General features: G+C 43.8%; 1 protein-coding gene across 1 annotated transcript in view; it reads right to left on the bottom strand.

Moving 5' to 3' along the window:
• Nucleotides 1-15504, bottom strand: part of OTOP1 (otopetrin 1) — a gene marked incomplete at its 3' end in the record, with an annotated part of 48503 nt that overhangs the window by 25593 nt on the left and 7406 nt on the right. Inside the window, exons 2-3 of the mRNA XM_083366936.1 lie at nt 10924-11060; nt 2038-2096 (exon numbers count right to left, since the gene is read on the bottom strand). Of these exons, the coding sequence (XP_083223062.1) occupies nt 2038-2096; nt 10924-11060 (196 nt within the window). The remainder of the gene's footprint in view (nt 1-2037; nt 2097-10923; nt 11061-15504) is intronic.

The raw sequence follows: 15504 nt of genomic DNA, 5'->3' as shown, positions 1-15504 counted from the left end.
GTTCACATAGCAGTAGCATTACTCAGGGCACCCAAAACTGTAACAAATGCAGCTCCTGGATGTCTTCAAGGGAAGTGCCATTTACAGCATTGCAGTAAACCAAACAGGAGGTAACAGGTCACTGTTACAGGTCACTGGACCTCATGGTCCAGGAATGGGTGCAGTTGGCATACATTTGTGCTAAGACCTTCTTGGCCACAGATGCCACCTGCTCTTTTAGCAAGCCCCAGAATCTAAGAGGACCTCTAAATTGTGCACCAGATCTTTAAGGGGGAGTTTTGCTGTCAGATCTGCCATCTTCAGCTTAAAGCTCTACTGGCATCTGCCATAAATTTTTAGGGGGCTGGAGGGAAGAGGAAATAGGCAATTGGCATGTGAAGAGTAGAGATGAGCCAAGAGAGAGGGGGTGGCACATTTGACCAAAGCCAGAGGTGTGAGAACCAGCTCGTTCCATTCTTAAAGGCCGTGGAGCCTGGGAAAGGAATGAGAACTGCACTGAGTGGCATCTAACATCTGAACAGTTCCCAAAACACCTATGCAGCACACCATTGGATGAAGACAAACTGGCCAAAGGGGAGAGGGTCAGAGAGAAGGGGAAATTCTGTTTCCATGGGAACTAGCTTGCTTTCACTTCAACTACTAATCTTTAGTAAAAGAATCTATAACCTCTATCAAATGGAGTCAAGGGTCTTTCTTTCCTAGGGACCTACAGTAGTTTGGGCATACCTGACAGTTACCCTGTCCAGAGTTAGAGATATCAATTCTTCTGATACTGGAGATGGGGACAGGGGGGACTAAGTTGTAGTTGGTTTCTCCCCATCCAGGCTATCTCACCTCCAGACACTGAGCCAGGATCTGAACAGCAGTATCTGCCCATTCTGGGTACTAATGTATAATTAGTTATCATTAGCATATTGATGCTATCGAACCACATGCCAGCAGATAATCTCTCCCAGTAGCATCATATGGATATTAAATAAGAGGAGGCAAACTTAAGCTCTGAGGCACCCCAGATAACAGGGGCCTAGGGCTGGTCCTCTCCTCCCCTGCCAACACTGACTGCCATTACCAGAACCCATATATTGTTAAGGGGAACTCTTCTATTTCTTTTACTTCAGTATTCTGGGTTCTGTCATACTCCAGAAGGGGAGGGGGGAAGACATTGCAGGCTGTCTCTTTGTTTCTCACTATCGCTACAATGTATACCTTTCACTGTTCTGCATTTTACTCTTTGAACTGTCTCTCCCTTGATGTTACCTTGGGATGAGAAAGGAATGTGCCTCCGATCATCTGGCTTATCTCCCGTTTCGGAGGGGAAGATGTGAAGACCCCACAACAGCACCGGCATTATCAGCTCTTTCCCACAACAGACTTAACACCTGAGGATTGACCCATTCAAACTGACTGGATGAACTATTGGGGTGGGGTTTGCTTGGGACTCTTTTAACTTATTGATCTGAGCAGGAAACCCTCAAATCCTGCCTATTATGCCTGCTATCAGCTTCTCCTAATAAAAGTTACATTTGGAAGAAACTGCTTCCACGAGTTCTGCTTTCTTGGGATGAGGTTTTGAAGTGGGCCCTGACACCATGGCAGAACAGTGTCCTCAAATGCCTAATCCTCAAGACTGGTCCAGCAAAATGGCTGATGATAGCAAAAGCAGCTGAGAGATCCAGAAGAGCCAGGATGAACACACCACCCACATCTCCAGCTCTTCAAAGATCATCCACAAGTGCGATCAATGCTGTCTCGTACTGTAACCCAGCCTGAATCCTGACTGAAAGGGGAGCTCATTGTGGTCATTAGAGCTTATGGGTGGGGAAAAATACTTTAGGATTAGCAGTAAACTAGAAGACATGACACTTTTTACAACCATACATGAAAAATGATTAAAATTAATATTGACATCAAACCATTATTTCTACTGTTTGATTGCAATAAATGGTTATACTCATAATTTCTTAGGCTTACTGATACATTTTAGTTAAACATTAAAAACATTGTATTACCCCACTCCCTGCACAGTGTTCATTTTACCTCTCCAGTGTTTTGAAGGACTGGATAACATCCTTTGCATGGCACCATAAAAAATATACCTGAAAACAAATGTGAATAAATTATGATGGGTCCCATGGAAAAAGTAGCACTCAATTAATCATATATAAAAACAAAAGTATCTAGAACAGGGTTTTTCAACCAGTGGTACAGGTACCACCTGTGGTACATTGGCACCTGGCAGGTGGTACGCAACCATCCTAGAAAAGTGGTAGCGGGGGAGGGGAATGAGCTGAACTGGTGGCTGCACCGCACAAGCCTAAGCAAAAGATGGCTGGAACTAGGCGACTGGTGGTACTCGGGTGTTGCCATATCCTAAAAGTGGTACAATGGGTGAAAAAGTTGAAAAGCCCTGATCTAGAAAAATGTGCAAGTCATTTTCTTCATTTCTTCAATTCACAGACAGATATTCTGAGGGGCCCTCCCTATCCAACAGGAACCAAGTTTTCCTGAAAAGGGCTGTTGGATAGCTATCAGCAGATGCAATAATAGTTGATGTTTCACAATCCTTACCACCTAATATCTGATCAGACTCACTTTGAGTCTTCCTGCAATGGTGCTCCAGTGTCCTTTCTACTCCTGACCCATTTCCCATGTTCCCATTAGTTAACCATTCATATTTTAAGCATGAGGGTAATTTTTTTCAATACCAGGCATAGGGAAATAGAAGTTCAATTAGTCGTGGTTTTAATAAAAATAATTGGAAAAATCATGTAACAACCTTTTTAAATGTATACCAAATTTGATTCAGTGCCCCTATCTTCTAATGCATTCTAATCAATGCAGTGTAAGAAATTAATTCAGCTTTTAGTTATGAGGTTTATTATTTGAAAACTTTGGAAAGATAAGGTAGATTTTAATTGGATCAATAATAGTTAAGTGTGTTGAAAAACTGCTTTGTTTGAACACTGAGTTTTGAGAAGGAGACCCCCGCCTTATGAACAATCTCCACACCCCTATCCCTCCAAGATTTGCATGGCATGACTCTTTCTGAATGGCCAGCAGAATTGGGCCTTTCTCAGGTATGGGAATGTGAAGATAGCCTTTAACTGGGCATCAGATATCTTGATAAGGTACTTTTTTATAATTTGTTTTACAACTGCAATTTGTTTTTCTTAAATGAGCCCTGTATTATATTTTTATTGTCTGTCACCCAGAATTCCAATGGTAGATGGCAGCTATATAAATATGCTAAATGAATACCTAACTGTCTCCTTTATTAAACTACCTTTCCATATAATACAAAAAAAGTTATAGATAAAAATTGAAAAGAGGAAGCTAATGGCAAATCCACACAAGATCATGAAGGACAAGGCTATTTCTATGACAATAAAAAACTAGATTAGCTAAAGCAGATGTCTTTCCAGAAGTAAAGACTGGAGCAGAAAAAGAAAGAAATAAAATAGATGCTTTAAATTATGAATTAGTACATGATTAGTAAGAATATCATAGATTGCAAGAAAAACAAGCCAATCAAAGTCCCTGTCAGGCTGCCCTCCCCATCACTTGGGCGGCAGCCTGCCAAAATCCTGAGTGGGAGGGGGATGGGAGGGAAAGGGGGACTGTTGTAAAGGGGGAAAAGGGGGAAGACCAGTGCAGACATGAAGCAGAGGTGTGAACCAATCACATCAGGCCCACTTTAAAGACTTTTGGGCACAAAGGGAGGCTCAGCCAATCTCAATGTTGTACCTTGACAATAAAGGTTCATTCATTCACCCAGGACCTGGGAATGGAATGTTAACTGCTTCTCAATGTGTCTTGTTCTCAAAACATCCAGCTACCATCCTACTGGGCACTAACAAACTGATCAAAGAGGTGTGGGCTAAAGATTTGGAACAATGTAGCAATTTGCACGAGTTTTCTTCAGATCTGGCCTTGTTTAGCTGCATCCAATTGTCTCTAGTAAGTTACCAATCAGAACAGAGCCGGAAGGAACCTTGGAGATCTTCTTGTCCAACCCCCCTGCTCAATCAGGAGGTCCTATACCACGGGTCGGCAACCCACGGCTCCGGAGCTGCATGCGGCTCTTTAAGCTGTCTCCTGCAGCTCCCAGTCCTCCTCCACCATTCTGGAAAAAAAGTGGGAGTAAAAAAGTCCCATTGAGAGAATGGGGTGGCAGAGGTTTGGGGAGCTGCGCGCGCAGCTCTCCAAACCTCCACCACCCTGTTTGGAAAGCTGCTGCCTTTGTCCATGTTTGACGAAGGCAGCAGCTCTCCAAATGGGTGGCAGCGGTTTGGAGAGCTGCGTGCGCAGCTCTCCAAACCTCCACCACCCCGTTTGCAGAATTGCTGCCTTTGTCCATGTTTGATGAAGGCAGCAGCTCTCCAAATGGGGTGGTGGAGGTTTGGAGAGTGGCGGGTTGGAGAGCTGCATGCGCAGCTCTCCAAACCTCCACCACCCCATTTGGAGAGCTGCTGCCTTCGTCCATGTTTGACAAGGCAGCAGCTCTCCAAACGGGTGGCAGAGGTTTGGAGAGCTGCACGCGCAGCTCCGCTGCCACCTCTGCAAGCCTCCGCCGAGAGAATGGGGTGGTGGAGTCTTGCTGCCCATTCTCTCGGTGGAGACTTCTTTTGGGGGATCCAGCCTCTGCCGCCCCTTCTCTCAGCTGCCCAGCTTAGTGCCAAGGGTGCTTGAGGGCTGGGCTAGGCATTTGACCTCCGTGCCACCATCCAGCTCCCCCCCACATGGCCTGAGAGGAACAGTGAGGCTGGACCATGCCTTGGCACTTGCCCTGGTCCCATCTCCTTCTGCCAGAGACTCTCAGAACTGTCCCACTCCTGCCCAGGCCCCCATAGGCACCCTTGATGCAAATGATGTAGAGTTGGCCATGCCCACCCAGTAGGACACACCCACCCTGGCCACACCCACCCGGCCCACTGAGGGCAACTGCAATGCTGATGCGGCCCTCAATGAAATTGAGTTTGACAACCCTGCTATAGGGTGTCTTGCGAGGGACTGGAAATGGACCTGGAAATGGCAAGCTCCCTGAACCTGTAAGCAGCTGCAAAGCTTTCTACGGTTTGCAAATTTCTACTGCCAATTTATCCCATCTTTCACATTAGCCTTGCTGATCATGGAGCTTTTGAAAATGGGCCCAGAAGGAGGGAGACCCTGACCCACCCAGCCATTGAATTGGACAATGGAATGCCAAATAGCATTTGAAAAACTTAAAGAGACTGTTCACTACTCAGCCTGTCCTAAAGCATCTAACCCTGAGGAGCCATAATTCAAATAGATGGCAGTGATGTTATGGTGGGGTTGTGCTACTTCAAAAGAACAGAGAGGGACCTCTGCAGCTGTGCGCTTACACTTCTCAAAAGCTAAACAAAACTGAAAGGCAATGGGCAGTATGGGAGAAGGAAGTCTTCACCATACGATGAGCCCTCTTGGTGTAGAGGCAATTTTTGGAAGGGAGTATGGTCCCCTTTGAAGTTTGGACTGATTACAAAAACTTGGAGTCTCTAAGGACCCCACACAAACTCTCCCCAAAACAATTTCAGTGGGCCCAATACTTCAATTGATTTGATTTCACTTTGAAGTACATCCCCGGGGGGGGGACTTTCTGGCTGACACAATCATACTTGCCCAAATACAAATGTTCCCAAGAGGAAGTGATGAATCCTATTATTATTAGGTAGTTGGTGGCACAGGTGACCACCAGACAACAAGAAAAGAAGAAGACCCCCCCTTTCTGGGGATGCATTCATGCAGCAGATGAAACAGGAGCTGCAAAGTGATGCATGGTTTGGAGCCCACACAGGAGAACTAATGTTGAGGGAAGAGTTGGCCTGGAAGGGGAGCAAACTGAATGTCCCTGACAGCCTATGACTACAAGTTCTACAGAGGAGTCACAATGCTAAGCAAGCTGGCCACTTTGGATTCTTGAAGACTTTGCACTTGACTAAACAAGAATTCTGGTGGCTGGGTATGAAAAAGGACAGAGAGAGCTCTGTGAAAAGCTGTGCTGTGCGTACAGCCATGAAGTGGAGGCCAGGGAACAGTCCAGGATTGCTGCAGTAAGTGGCCGACCTTGGAAAGTAATAGCCATGGACTTTATAATTGAATTCCCAGAGAGTGGGGAGAGCACAGTCATATGGACAGTGGTGGGTCTGTTCTCTAAACAAGCCCACTTCACAGCATGCTCCAGCCTCCCATTAGCCCAGAAGCTGGCCAAGATGTTCTTGCAACATATTTACCGACTGCATGGAGTGCCCAAACACATCATCTCAGACCACGGGATTCAATTCATGGCAAAGTTTTAGCATGAATTCATAAAACTGATAGGGTCCCCACAAGGTCTCAGCTCAGCTTTTCATCTGAGTACATATGGGGCCACAGAATGAGCTAACACAATGGTGGAACAATACCTACATTGCTGTGTTAACTATCAACAGTCTAATGGACAGAACTCCTGCTGTATGCTGAGGTGGCATACAATAACATACTGCATAGTAGTACGGGGCTCACCCCTTATAAGGTAAACACATTGTTGGAGTTTGTGCCAATGCCAGAATACCCAAGAGAACCTACCTCATCAGTAACACTGACTGAGTGGGTGGATTCCATCAAGAGCACCTGGAGTAATGTGAAAAAAGGCCTAGATAAGGCAACAGAGAGTCAGAAGAGACAGGCTGACAAGAAAGGGGCTCCCCAAGGGACGTTTCATATGGGAGAAAAAAGTATCTATTTACCAAATACCTAAAATTGAGAATCCCCTGGAAGAAACTAGGTACCAAATACATAGGACCTTTCCCATCTGTAAAAGTGTTCAACCCAGTTACAGTAGAACTGAAACTTCCTAGAATATTGGGTAAAGTGCACCCAGTTTTCCATTGCAGGAGATCTAGGTTGAGGCTGGTTGGAAAAAAAAGTACCCGGAATAGTACAGGGAGAAAGGCATTACAAAATCAAACAAATTCTGGATTCTAGGATACATAAGGGAAGTTATAGTATCTAGTACAGTGGAGAGGCTACCTCACCTGGCCATGTGGGGCTAGTCCCCATCAGACCCACACATCTGCCAGGAATATTGTGACTTGAGACAAGTGTTCAGTGAAAAGATGAGCTCCTCCTGCCAACAACCAACAAACTGCTCCATTAAAATCCTCCCAGGAGAAAAATTACCCAAACCAAAGCTGTATTTGATGACCCCAAAAGAACTCACATAACTCCACGTTTTCATAGACAAAAACCTAAAAAGCAGTTTCATCCAACCTGCTAAGCCGCAAGTAGCTGCCCTGGTACTTTTTAGGGGGGGGGGGGGAGAGAGTTCTCTTCATCTATGCATTGACTATAGAGGGATGAATGACATTTGCATTGAAAATGTTTACCCCCTTCTAAGGACATGTTAGCCCATTTGACTAAAGGAAAAGTTGTCACTAAATTGGATTTATTGGAAGCCTATTACTGAGTGAGAATCAAAGAAGGGGATGATGGAAAAATATATTTAACTGTCCCCTGGGATGCTTCAAATTCCGGCTTCTCCCCTTTGGGCTCCAGGGTGCCCCTGCCATGTTCAGTCAACTCATAAATGAAGTCCTGTATGAAAACCTATACAATTGGGTCCTGGTGTATTTGGACGACATTGCAATTTACACTGAAACCATGGCAGAGCACATGAAATTGGTGTGAGCAGTACTAAAGAAACTCCAGGCTACCCAACTGCATACTAAGCTTTTCATATGCAAATTTCACAGGGAACAAATGACTATCTACATTAAGGAATAGAAATAGACCCCAAAAAGGTGTGGGCAGTTCTTGATTTGGCCCCAGCCCAGACCCGGAAGCAGCTCCAAAGGTTCTTGGGGTTTGCAAACTTCTATTACCAGTTCATACCTTAAATGCCCAAATAGCCCTAACCATTATGAACTTGTTAAAAATGAAAGGGGACAGTAAGTCTAAACCTAGCCAACCTTTTAAATGGTCAATGGAGTGCCAGGCTGCTTTTGAGAAACTAAAGCAGCTGTTCATCACTGAACCGGTGTTGAAGCATTTCAACCCAAATGCTCGTTTTGTCATGCAAGCAGATGCCAGCAATACAGCAGTGGGGCTGTATTACTACAGAAAAATGAACTGGGGACTGGTCTGTGCCTGCACTTCAAAGAAACCCACAGAAAAAGAGCAGTGAAGGGCAATATGGGAAAAAGAAGCTTACACAGTATTATGGGCACTGGAGGCACTTCCTAAAGAAAAGCAAAATCCCCTTTGAGGTTTGGACAGACCATAAAAACCTGGAGGCCTTTAAACCCCCTAGGAAAATGTCCACAAGCAGATATGCTGGGCACAGTTCTTTAGTAGATTCAACTTCACCTTGCACAATATTCTCAGAGGGTCATATTTTTTGGCGGATGCTTTATCTAGAATGCCACAACACAAAAGTGCTAAGCTGGAGCTCGTCTGGCCAGTTATCCCTTCAAAGCAAGTACCATCCCCAGTTGTCACAAGAGCTCAAGCGAAGCAGCCAAAAACTACACCTCAAGAAGTAATCAAAGCTCTGAAAATAGCCCCAAAAGATGATGACTTATTTAACAACCATTAAAATGAATTCACCTTACATGAGAGCCTTGCACGGGTTCAAGGGAAACTGTATGATCCTAAGAGCAATGAATTTTAGTCCTGGGGAAAAAACATGATTCAAAAACAACAGGGCACTTTGGGTTTGTGAAAACCCTGCACCTGATAAAATGCCAATTCTGGTGGCCGTCACTGAAGAAAGACACTGAGGCATATGTGACTAGCTGCCCAGTATGCATAGTGGCAAAACAACAGCCAGAGAAGGTGCCAGGACTCCTACAACCTGTGGCAAGATCTCAGGCTCCTTGGACGGAGGTCTCTATGGACTTTTCCTGAAAGCTCAGGAAATTCTTGTTTGAGTCCTGACAGACCTATTTTCCAAACAGGTGTACTTCATACCCTGCCCAAAGATCCCTTCAGCCAGCACTCTAGCTAAACTCTTCAGACAGCACATCTACAGGCTACATGGGGTACCAGAGCACATGATCTCAGACCAGGGAGAATTGGCAAGAATTTCTAAAATTATTAAGCACCAAGCAGGGACTCAGTAATTCCCATCAGCCACAGACTAATGGGGCATGTGAATGAACTAATGAGGTCCTAGAACAATATTTAAGATGTTTTATTAATTACCAGCAAGACAACTGGTCAGATCTCCTCCCATTTGCAGAAGTGGCATATAACACTGTGCATAGCAACACTGCTTTCACCCCTTTAAGGTGGCTACAGGGCAAGAATTCATTGCCATACCAGAACTGCCCCAAAGCATGTCCCAGACTGTCTCACTGACTGATTGGTTCATCCATCTCACCTGGCCCTTGGGCCACAAAGCACTACATGTTGCATGTACTGTACATAAAAATCAAGCTGACAAAAATGTTCTAAACCAAAGGACTTTAAAGAGAGACAAAGTCTCCCTTTCCACTAAATATCTCCAATCTAAGATATCCAAAAAACTGAGGCCCAAATACGTTGGCCCTTTTCCCATTTGTAAACTCATCAACTCTATCACGGTACAGCTAACACTTCCCAAAAACCTCAGACAAATCCTTGTAGTATTTCATTGCAGCCTATTGAAGCCAGCACTAACCTCTTCTGTATGGCCAGAGCTGGGAACTCCTCCAATTCCCACCCTGATCGAAGGGGAACATCACTATTTTTTTTTCTCTCTTTCTCTGTTCAGGACTATTGTCCCTGTGAAGAGGAGCAGTATGTCAGGCTGCCCTCCCCGTCACTTGTGCTGCAGCTTGCCACAATCCTGAAGGATGGGGATGGGGAAGGGGGCCTGTTGTAAAGGGAGAAAGGGGGAATACCAACATAGACAGGAAGGTGTGAACCAATTTTATGTGGCCTACTTCAAGGATTTTTGGGTGCCCAGGAACTGGGAATGGAATGTTAACTGCTTCATTCTCAAAACATCCAGCTACCATCCTATTGGGCCCTGATGTAACTCAAGCACTTTAATTGACTGGCACAGAAAAACATGCAGGATTACCAATGCTTTAAGGAAGCCACTTTTCATTATATAGGAATTTCTTTGCCAATCCAATAAGATAATTAGTCCTAGTGGACAATCACTATGAGCCAGCAGTGTGCTGCATCTGCCAAAAAAGCCAACACAGTTCTAGGCTGCATTAACAGAGGGATAGACTCAAGATCATGTGAAGTGTTAATACCACTTTACAATGCCTGGGTAAGGCCACACTTGGAATACTGCATCCAGTTTTGGTCACCACGATGTAAAAAAGATGTTGAGACTCTAAAAAGAGTACAGAGAAGAGCAACCAAGAGGGTTAGGGGACTCGAGGATAAAACATATAAAGAATAGTTGCTGGAATTGGGTATGTCTAGTTTAATGAAGAGAAGGACTAGGGGTGACATGATAGCAGTGTTCCAATATCTCAGAGATTGTCACAGAGAAGAATGAGTCAAGATATTCTCCAAAACACCTGAAGGCAAGACAAGAAGCAATGGTTGGAAACTAATCAAAGAGAGAAGCAACCTAGAACTAAGGAGAAATTTCCTGACAGTTAGAACAATTAATCAGTGAAACAACCTGCCTCCAGAAGTTGTGAATGCTCCAACACTGGAAGTTTTTAAGAAGAGACTGGACAACCATTTGTCTGAAATGGTATAGGGTTTCCTCCCTGAGCTGGGGGTTGGACTAGAAGACCTCAAACGATATTAGTTATTATCATTATACTATTTTTAATGGACTTTGAGGAAATACAATTAGAGGGCTGAAAAAAAACTTGAACCAAGTTAGTTTATTTTAAGGTTCTTACACAACAACAGTACAATCCTGAAAGAGGCATTTACATCTGGAATAATAAGAGACCAAATGGCTTTCTTTACCTGCAAAAGTGTATGAATTGCATGTGCAACTGGAAAAATGCCTTCTGTAACTGATAAGCAACTTGAAAATCCAACAAAGTATCCAATTTTGAAAGAATCCATAATTAAAGTAATGATTGCAAACAAAGTAATTCCACCTGGAACAAATGTTAAATGAAAGAGTTATACTAAAAGTAAGAATTTTCACATAGCTCAGCTGGTAGCTTTTTTCAACTTCATTCACAGGAATTATTCCAGACCTAACAGGCAAACAGCAATATTTCAAATACTGGGTTGTATATGTAGAAGAATAGGAATAGAAACAAAATATTCTTTATTGGTCAAATGTGACTGGACACACAAAAATAAAAAATATTCTAACTCCTCCATTATTATTCACTTGACATAAACATTTGCTCACCAGGTTATCAGGCTGTATAGATCAGTTTAACTTCCCCCTACCATTCGGAAACTTCAACTCCTTCAAAACATGTAATGTTGCCAAGATGTGTTGTAGCATTCCAAATCTGGCAGGTGGGAGGTAGATGAAATATTTTCACTATTTGGTAAGCCGTAACTTATCATAGGGACACCTGGCATTCTTTCATTTTTTCTGTATAGATTCAATTTATAACCTACATTTGTATTTATATTGCACTAAAAATAACTGTCTAAAAGTAAGCATCAAAAGCCCAGTAAATATATACAGAAACAGCTAGTAATTTGCAGTAATATATTTTGCACCCTTCCAAAAAAGAATGGCTAAAAATAACAAGAAATTTTCTCAACAACGTGTTGCTGCATAATTCCCCTTTATCCACACAGTGGACACTAAGATATGCAAGAAAAATGGCTTTTGGATCTCAAAATGGTCCACCATTAAACAGTGGTGAGGTGGGATTGCCTGGAATTGTCCTCTTCTCCTATGCCCAAGATATTAATTCCCCTCAGTTGTTTTCAGATTCTGTATGACTGGTCATGTTAAGTCTTTCTGCACATGCAAAAACTACTGAGGAAAAGCAGATCATGCTCAGAAGACATGAATTCTATTTGGCAGATTTCCATTTGGTGGAAAGATGGTTGCAAACTGACAGAAAATTATGTTGAATTAATACATTGGCATATCTTTCTAGCAACTATAGAAAATATATGAAGAAAACAATTATTACTAGCTTCACTGTGGATAGACCAAAACTGTTATCATACAGGGCATTTTAAAAAGTGAGATATACAGACTTCCGGTGGCGACGCGATGCTGAAGACAGCCATTTCTAGGCTGTCCGCTCCACGGCTTTGTAGAACTGCCGAAAACAGTGCCGATCAGCTGTTTCGGCGGTTCGGAAGCCCCCTCCTTGGGAGAAGAGGAGGGAGTGAGTACCCAGGTAGGGGTTGAGCTCTCCGGGGCCGCCTGAGCTTAAAGTTCGGGCGGCTGAAGGATTGAGCCCCCCCCCGAAGCCTGGGTTTGCTCCGGGCTGCGCAACGTTTCTGATCCGTGTTTTTGGGAGCAGAACAAGGAGTTAGCAACCACCCCTGCCAGCAGGAAAGGGTTTTGGAGTGCAAAGATGCAGGCAGAGCGATACAGGAGATCAAGGTGAAAGTGGACTTTTGTTCTTTAGCTCAACGGATTTTGCAGACTCTGAAAGTGAAAGTGCGTAGCAAGTAGAAGTGGGGGAAAATGGCGGCTAAATCTTCCAAAGTTCTCAGCAGTGCGGGGGCTTCCCCGGTGCAGCAGTCCTCGTTGCAAGCTTTATTGCCCCCTGCACCTGCTCCAGCACTGACAGTTAAAGACTTGCAGGATGCTTTGGAAAAGCACTCACATCAAATAGCAGATATTATAGATGAATAGCTGGATGACAAGCTGCCAGAAAAGTTAGCTGAAGTTATGGATGAAAAGCTGGAGGAGAAGTTCACAGAAATGAGGGCAGACATCTTGCTTGCACTTCAAGGTATGGCTTTATGTATTGAACGCTTGGACGAAAGAGTGGAAGATCTCAGCCAAAATAATTCCAGATTAGAAGCAAAAATGTTAGAGACTGAAAATGTGGTGGATAAAATTGACAGCGACTTGACCTTGGTCCAGTACCAAGAGATGGAGTTTGCTATTAGGATCAGAGGCTTAAAAGAGAATCCTAAAGAAGATTTGAAGCAAATAGTCTCTGAGGCTTTGGAAGGGGTACTGGGACAGTCAGCAGCTGAAATTGTGGGAAACATAGATAAAACCTTTCGTGTTAATTCATGGATTGCAAGACAAAGGAAGTTACCTAGAGATGTGGTTGTTTATTTTACAAAGAGAGCAATCAGGAATGAAGTCATCCAAGTTTCTTATAATACTAAGCTTGTGGTTGCTGAGCAAGAAGTCCTGGTTCTAAAAGAGATCCCTCCAAGAATCTTAAGGAGAAGGAAAGATTTTGCTTTTTTGGCACAAGAGCTTAGGAGACGTGACATCAAGTTCAGATGGGAGATACCAGTGGGTATGGTGGTGATGCATGAAGGCACAAGACATCGTCTTATTACAGTGATGCAGGCACGTGATTTCTACAGTAACATTTTAAAAGCAATCCCCTTACCACTTTTGGAATCTACAAAGAAGAATGGCGAGGGAAAGCCTCAAGATGCTGAAGGAACAACGCAGACAGATGGAAAAGCTACAGGAGTGGATCAAATTACAGTTTCATCGGAAGACCAGAGGATGACGTGTGCTGCTTTGAGACGAGCGAGACGAGAGCAAGAACAGGACCAGCAGAAAGTTATGGAACCTCCCAAGCGTACCTATAGCGAAGCTGTGGGAGGGGCACGGCCTAAGAACGTCAAGGGACTTCTGGAAGACGCGCTCCAAAAGCTTTGGGTCGCTAAGGATGGCGACTAAGTTTTTAACTTGGAATGTTAATGGCTTAAACTCACCACAGAAGAGAAAGAAAATTTTTCAATATTTAAAACAATTGAAGACTGATGTTATTTGCTTACAAGAAACACATATTAGGGCTCTGGACCAAAAGTACTTATTGAACTCTAGATTGGGTACACAATTTATTGCTTCTGCAATGAATAAGAAGAATGGAGTGGTTATTTATGTTAAGAATACTATGACAGCGGAGTTAATAGAAGCAGATAAACAAGGAATATATGTTATAATAGATTTGTTGATAGAAGGCAAAAAAACGCTTTTGGTTGGACTGTATGCTCCTAATCAACAACAAGCTGATTTTTATAGTTTATTACACAGCAAGATCACTCAGTTGGATTATAAATCTTTTATTTTTATGGGAGATTGGAATGGAGTCTTGGATGTACAACTGGACAAGTGTAGTTCTTTTAGGCGTACTCCAAGTCACGCTAGATTGCCTAACATTGCTTAACATTGGGGACAAGTTACTTCCACCTGTTGATAGGGCCCGCAACCTGGGTGTCCTCCTAGACTCGCAGCTCTCCCTGGAAGACCACATAGGAGCTGTGACCAAGGGGGCCTTCTCCCGGGTTCGACTAGTTCGCCAACTACGGCCTTATCTGGACCTGGATTCCTTACGTACAGTCACCCATGCCCTTGTGACCTCTCGCCTAGACTATTGTAACGCTCTCTACATGGGGCTGCCCTTGAGATCCACTCGGAAGCTTCAACTGGTGCAAAGTGCGGCGGCACGGACACTCTTGGGAGCCTCCCGATACTCCCATATCACACTTCTCCTCCGTGCGCTGCACTGGCTTCTGGTTGCCTTCCGTGTGAAGTTCAAGGTGCTAACAATGACATACAAAGCCCTACATGGCATGGGTCCGGACTACCTACGGGAGCACCTTCTGCCAATGTCAGCACCCCACCGTCCTGTGCGCTCCCACAGAGAGGGCCTCCTCAGGGTGCCACCGCTCAAGGAATGTCGGCTGGTGGCCCCCAGGGGGAGGGCATTCTCAGTAGGTGCGCCAGCCCTCTGGAACAGCTTACCAACCGAAATCCGGATGGCCCCTGACCTCCGTACCTTCCGTCGCGACTTAAAAACTTTCCTGTTCCAGCAGTCCGGCCTGGCATGATAGCGTTAATTGGGGTCCCAGTTTGTTTTCATTAGTGTTTCTTATTATTTTTATTGTTCAATCTGTATACATTCCTTCCTCTGTACACGGCCCCGAGTCCCTCGGGAGAAGGGCGGTTTATAAAAACTAATAAATAAATAAATAAATAAATAAATCTTTTTTTGAGATGAAGGATGATTTGGAGTTGCGAGACATTTGGAGAGAAAGACATTTACAAGAAAAGGATTATACTTTTTTTTCTGATAGACATCAATCTTTTTCCAGGATTGACTTTATATTAACGGCTTCAACAAAGATAGGCGCTCTTGGCGTCTAAATGAGAACCTGTTTAGAAATCAGGGAAATGTGGAAGAATGTAAAAAACAGATGAAGGGTTTTTTTGAAACTAACATGAATAAGGGTACTTCTATGGATATGGTTTGGGATGCTAGCAGGGCTTATATGAGAGGGGTGTTAATATATATGAACAATAAATATAGACGTAATTTGGAATTTAGGAGGAAAGAATTAGAGAATGAAATTAATGAATGAATGAAAAAGAAAAGGCCCTAATTTTGAATCCATCGGATGTGAAGATTAAAG

This window comes from Vipera ursinii (assembly GCF_947247035.1).
Source record: "Vipera ursinii genome assembly, chromosome: 7".
NCBI lineage: Eukaryota > Metazoa > Chordata > Lepidosauria > Squamata > Viperidae > Vipera > Vipera ursinii.
This window is presented reverse-complemented; position numbering and strand designations above follow the sequence as displayed.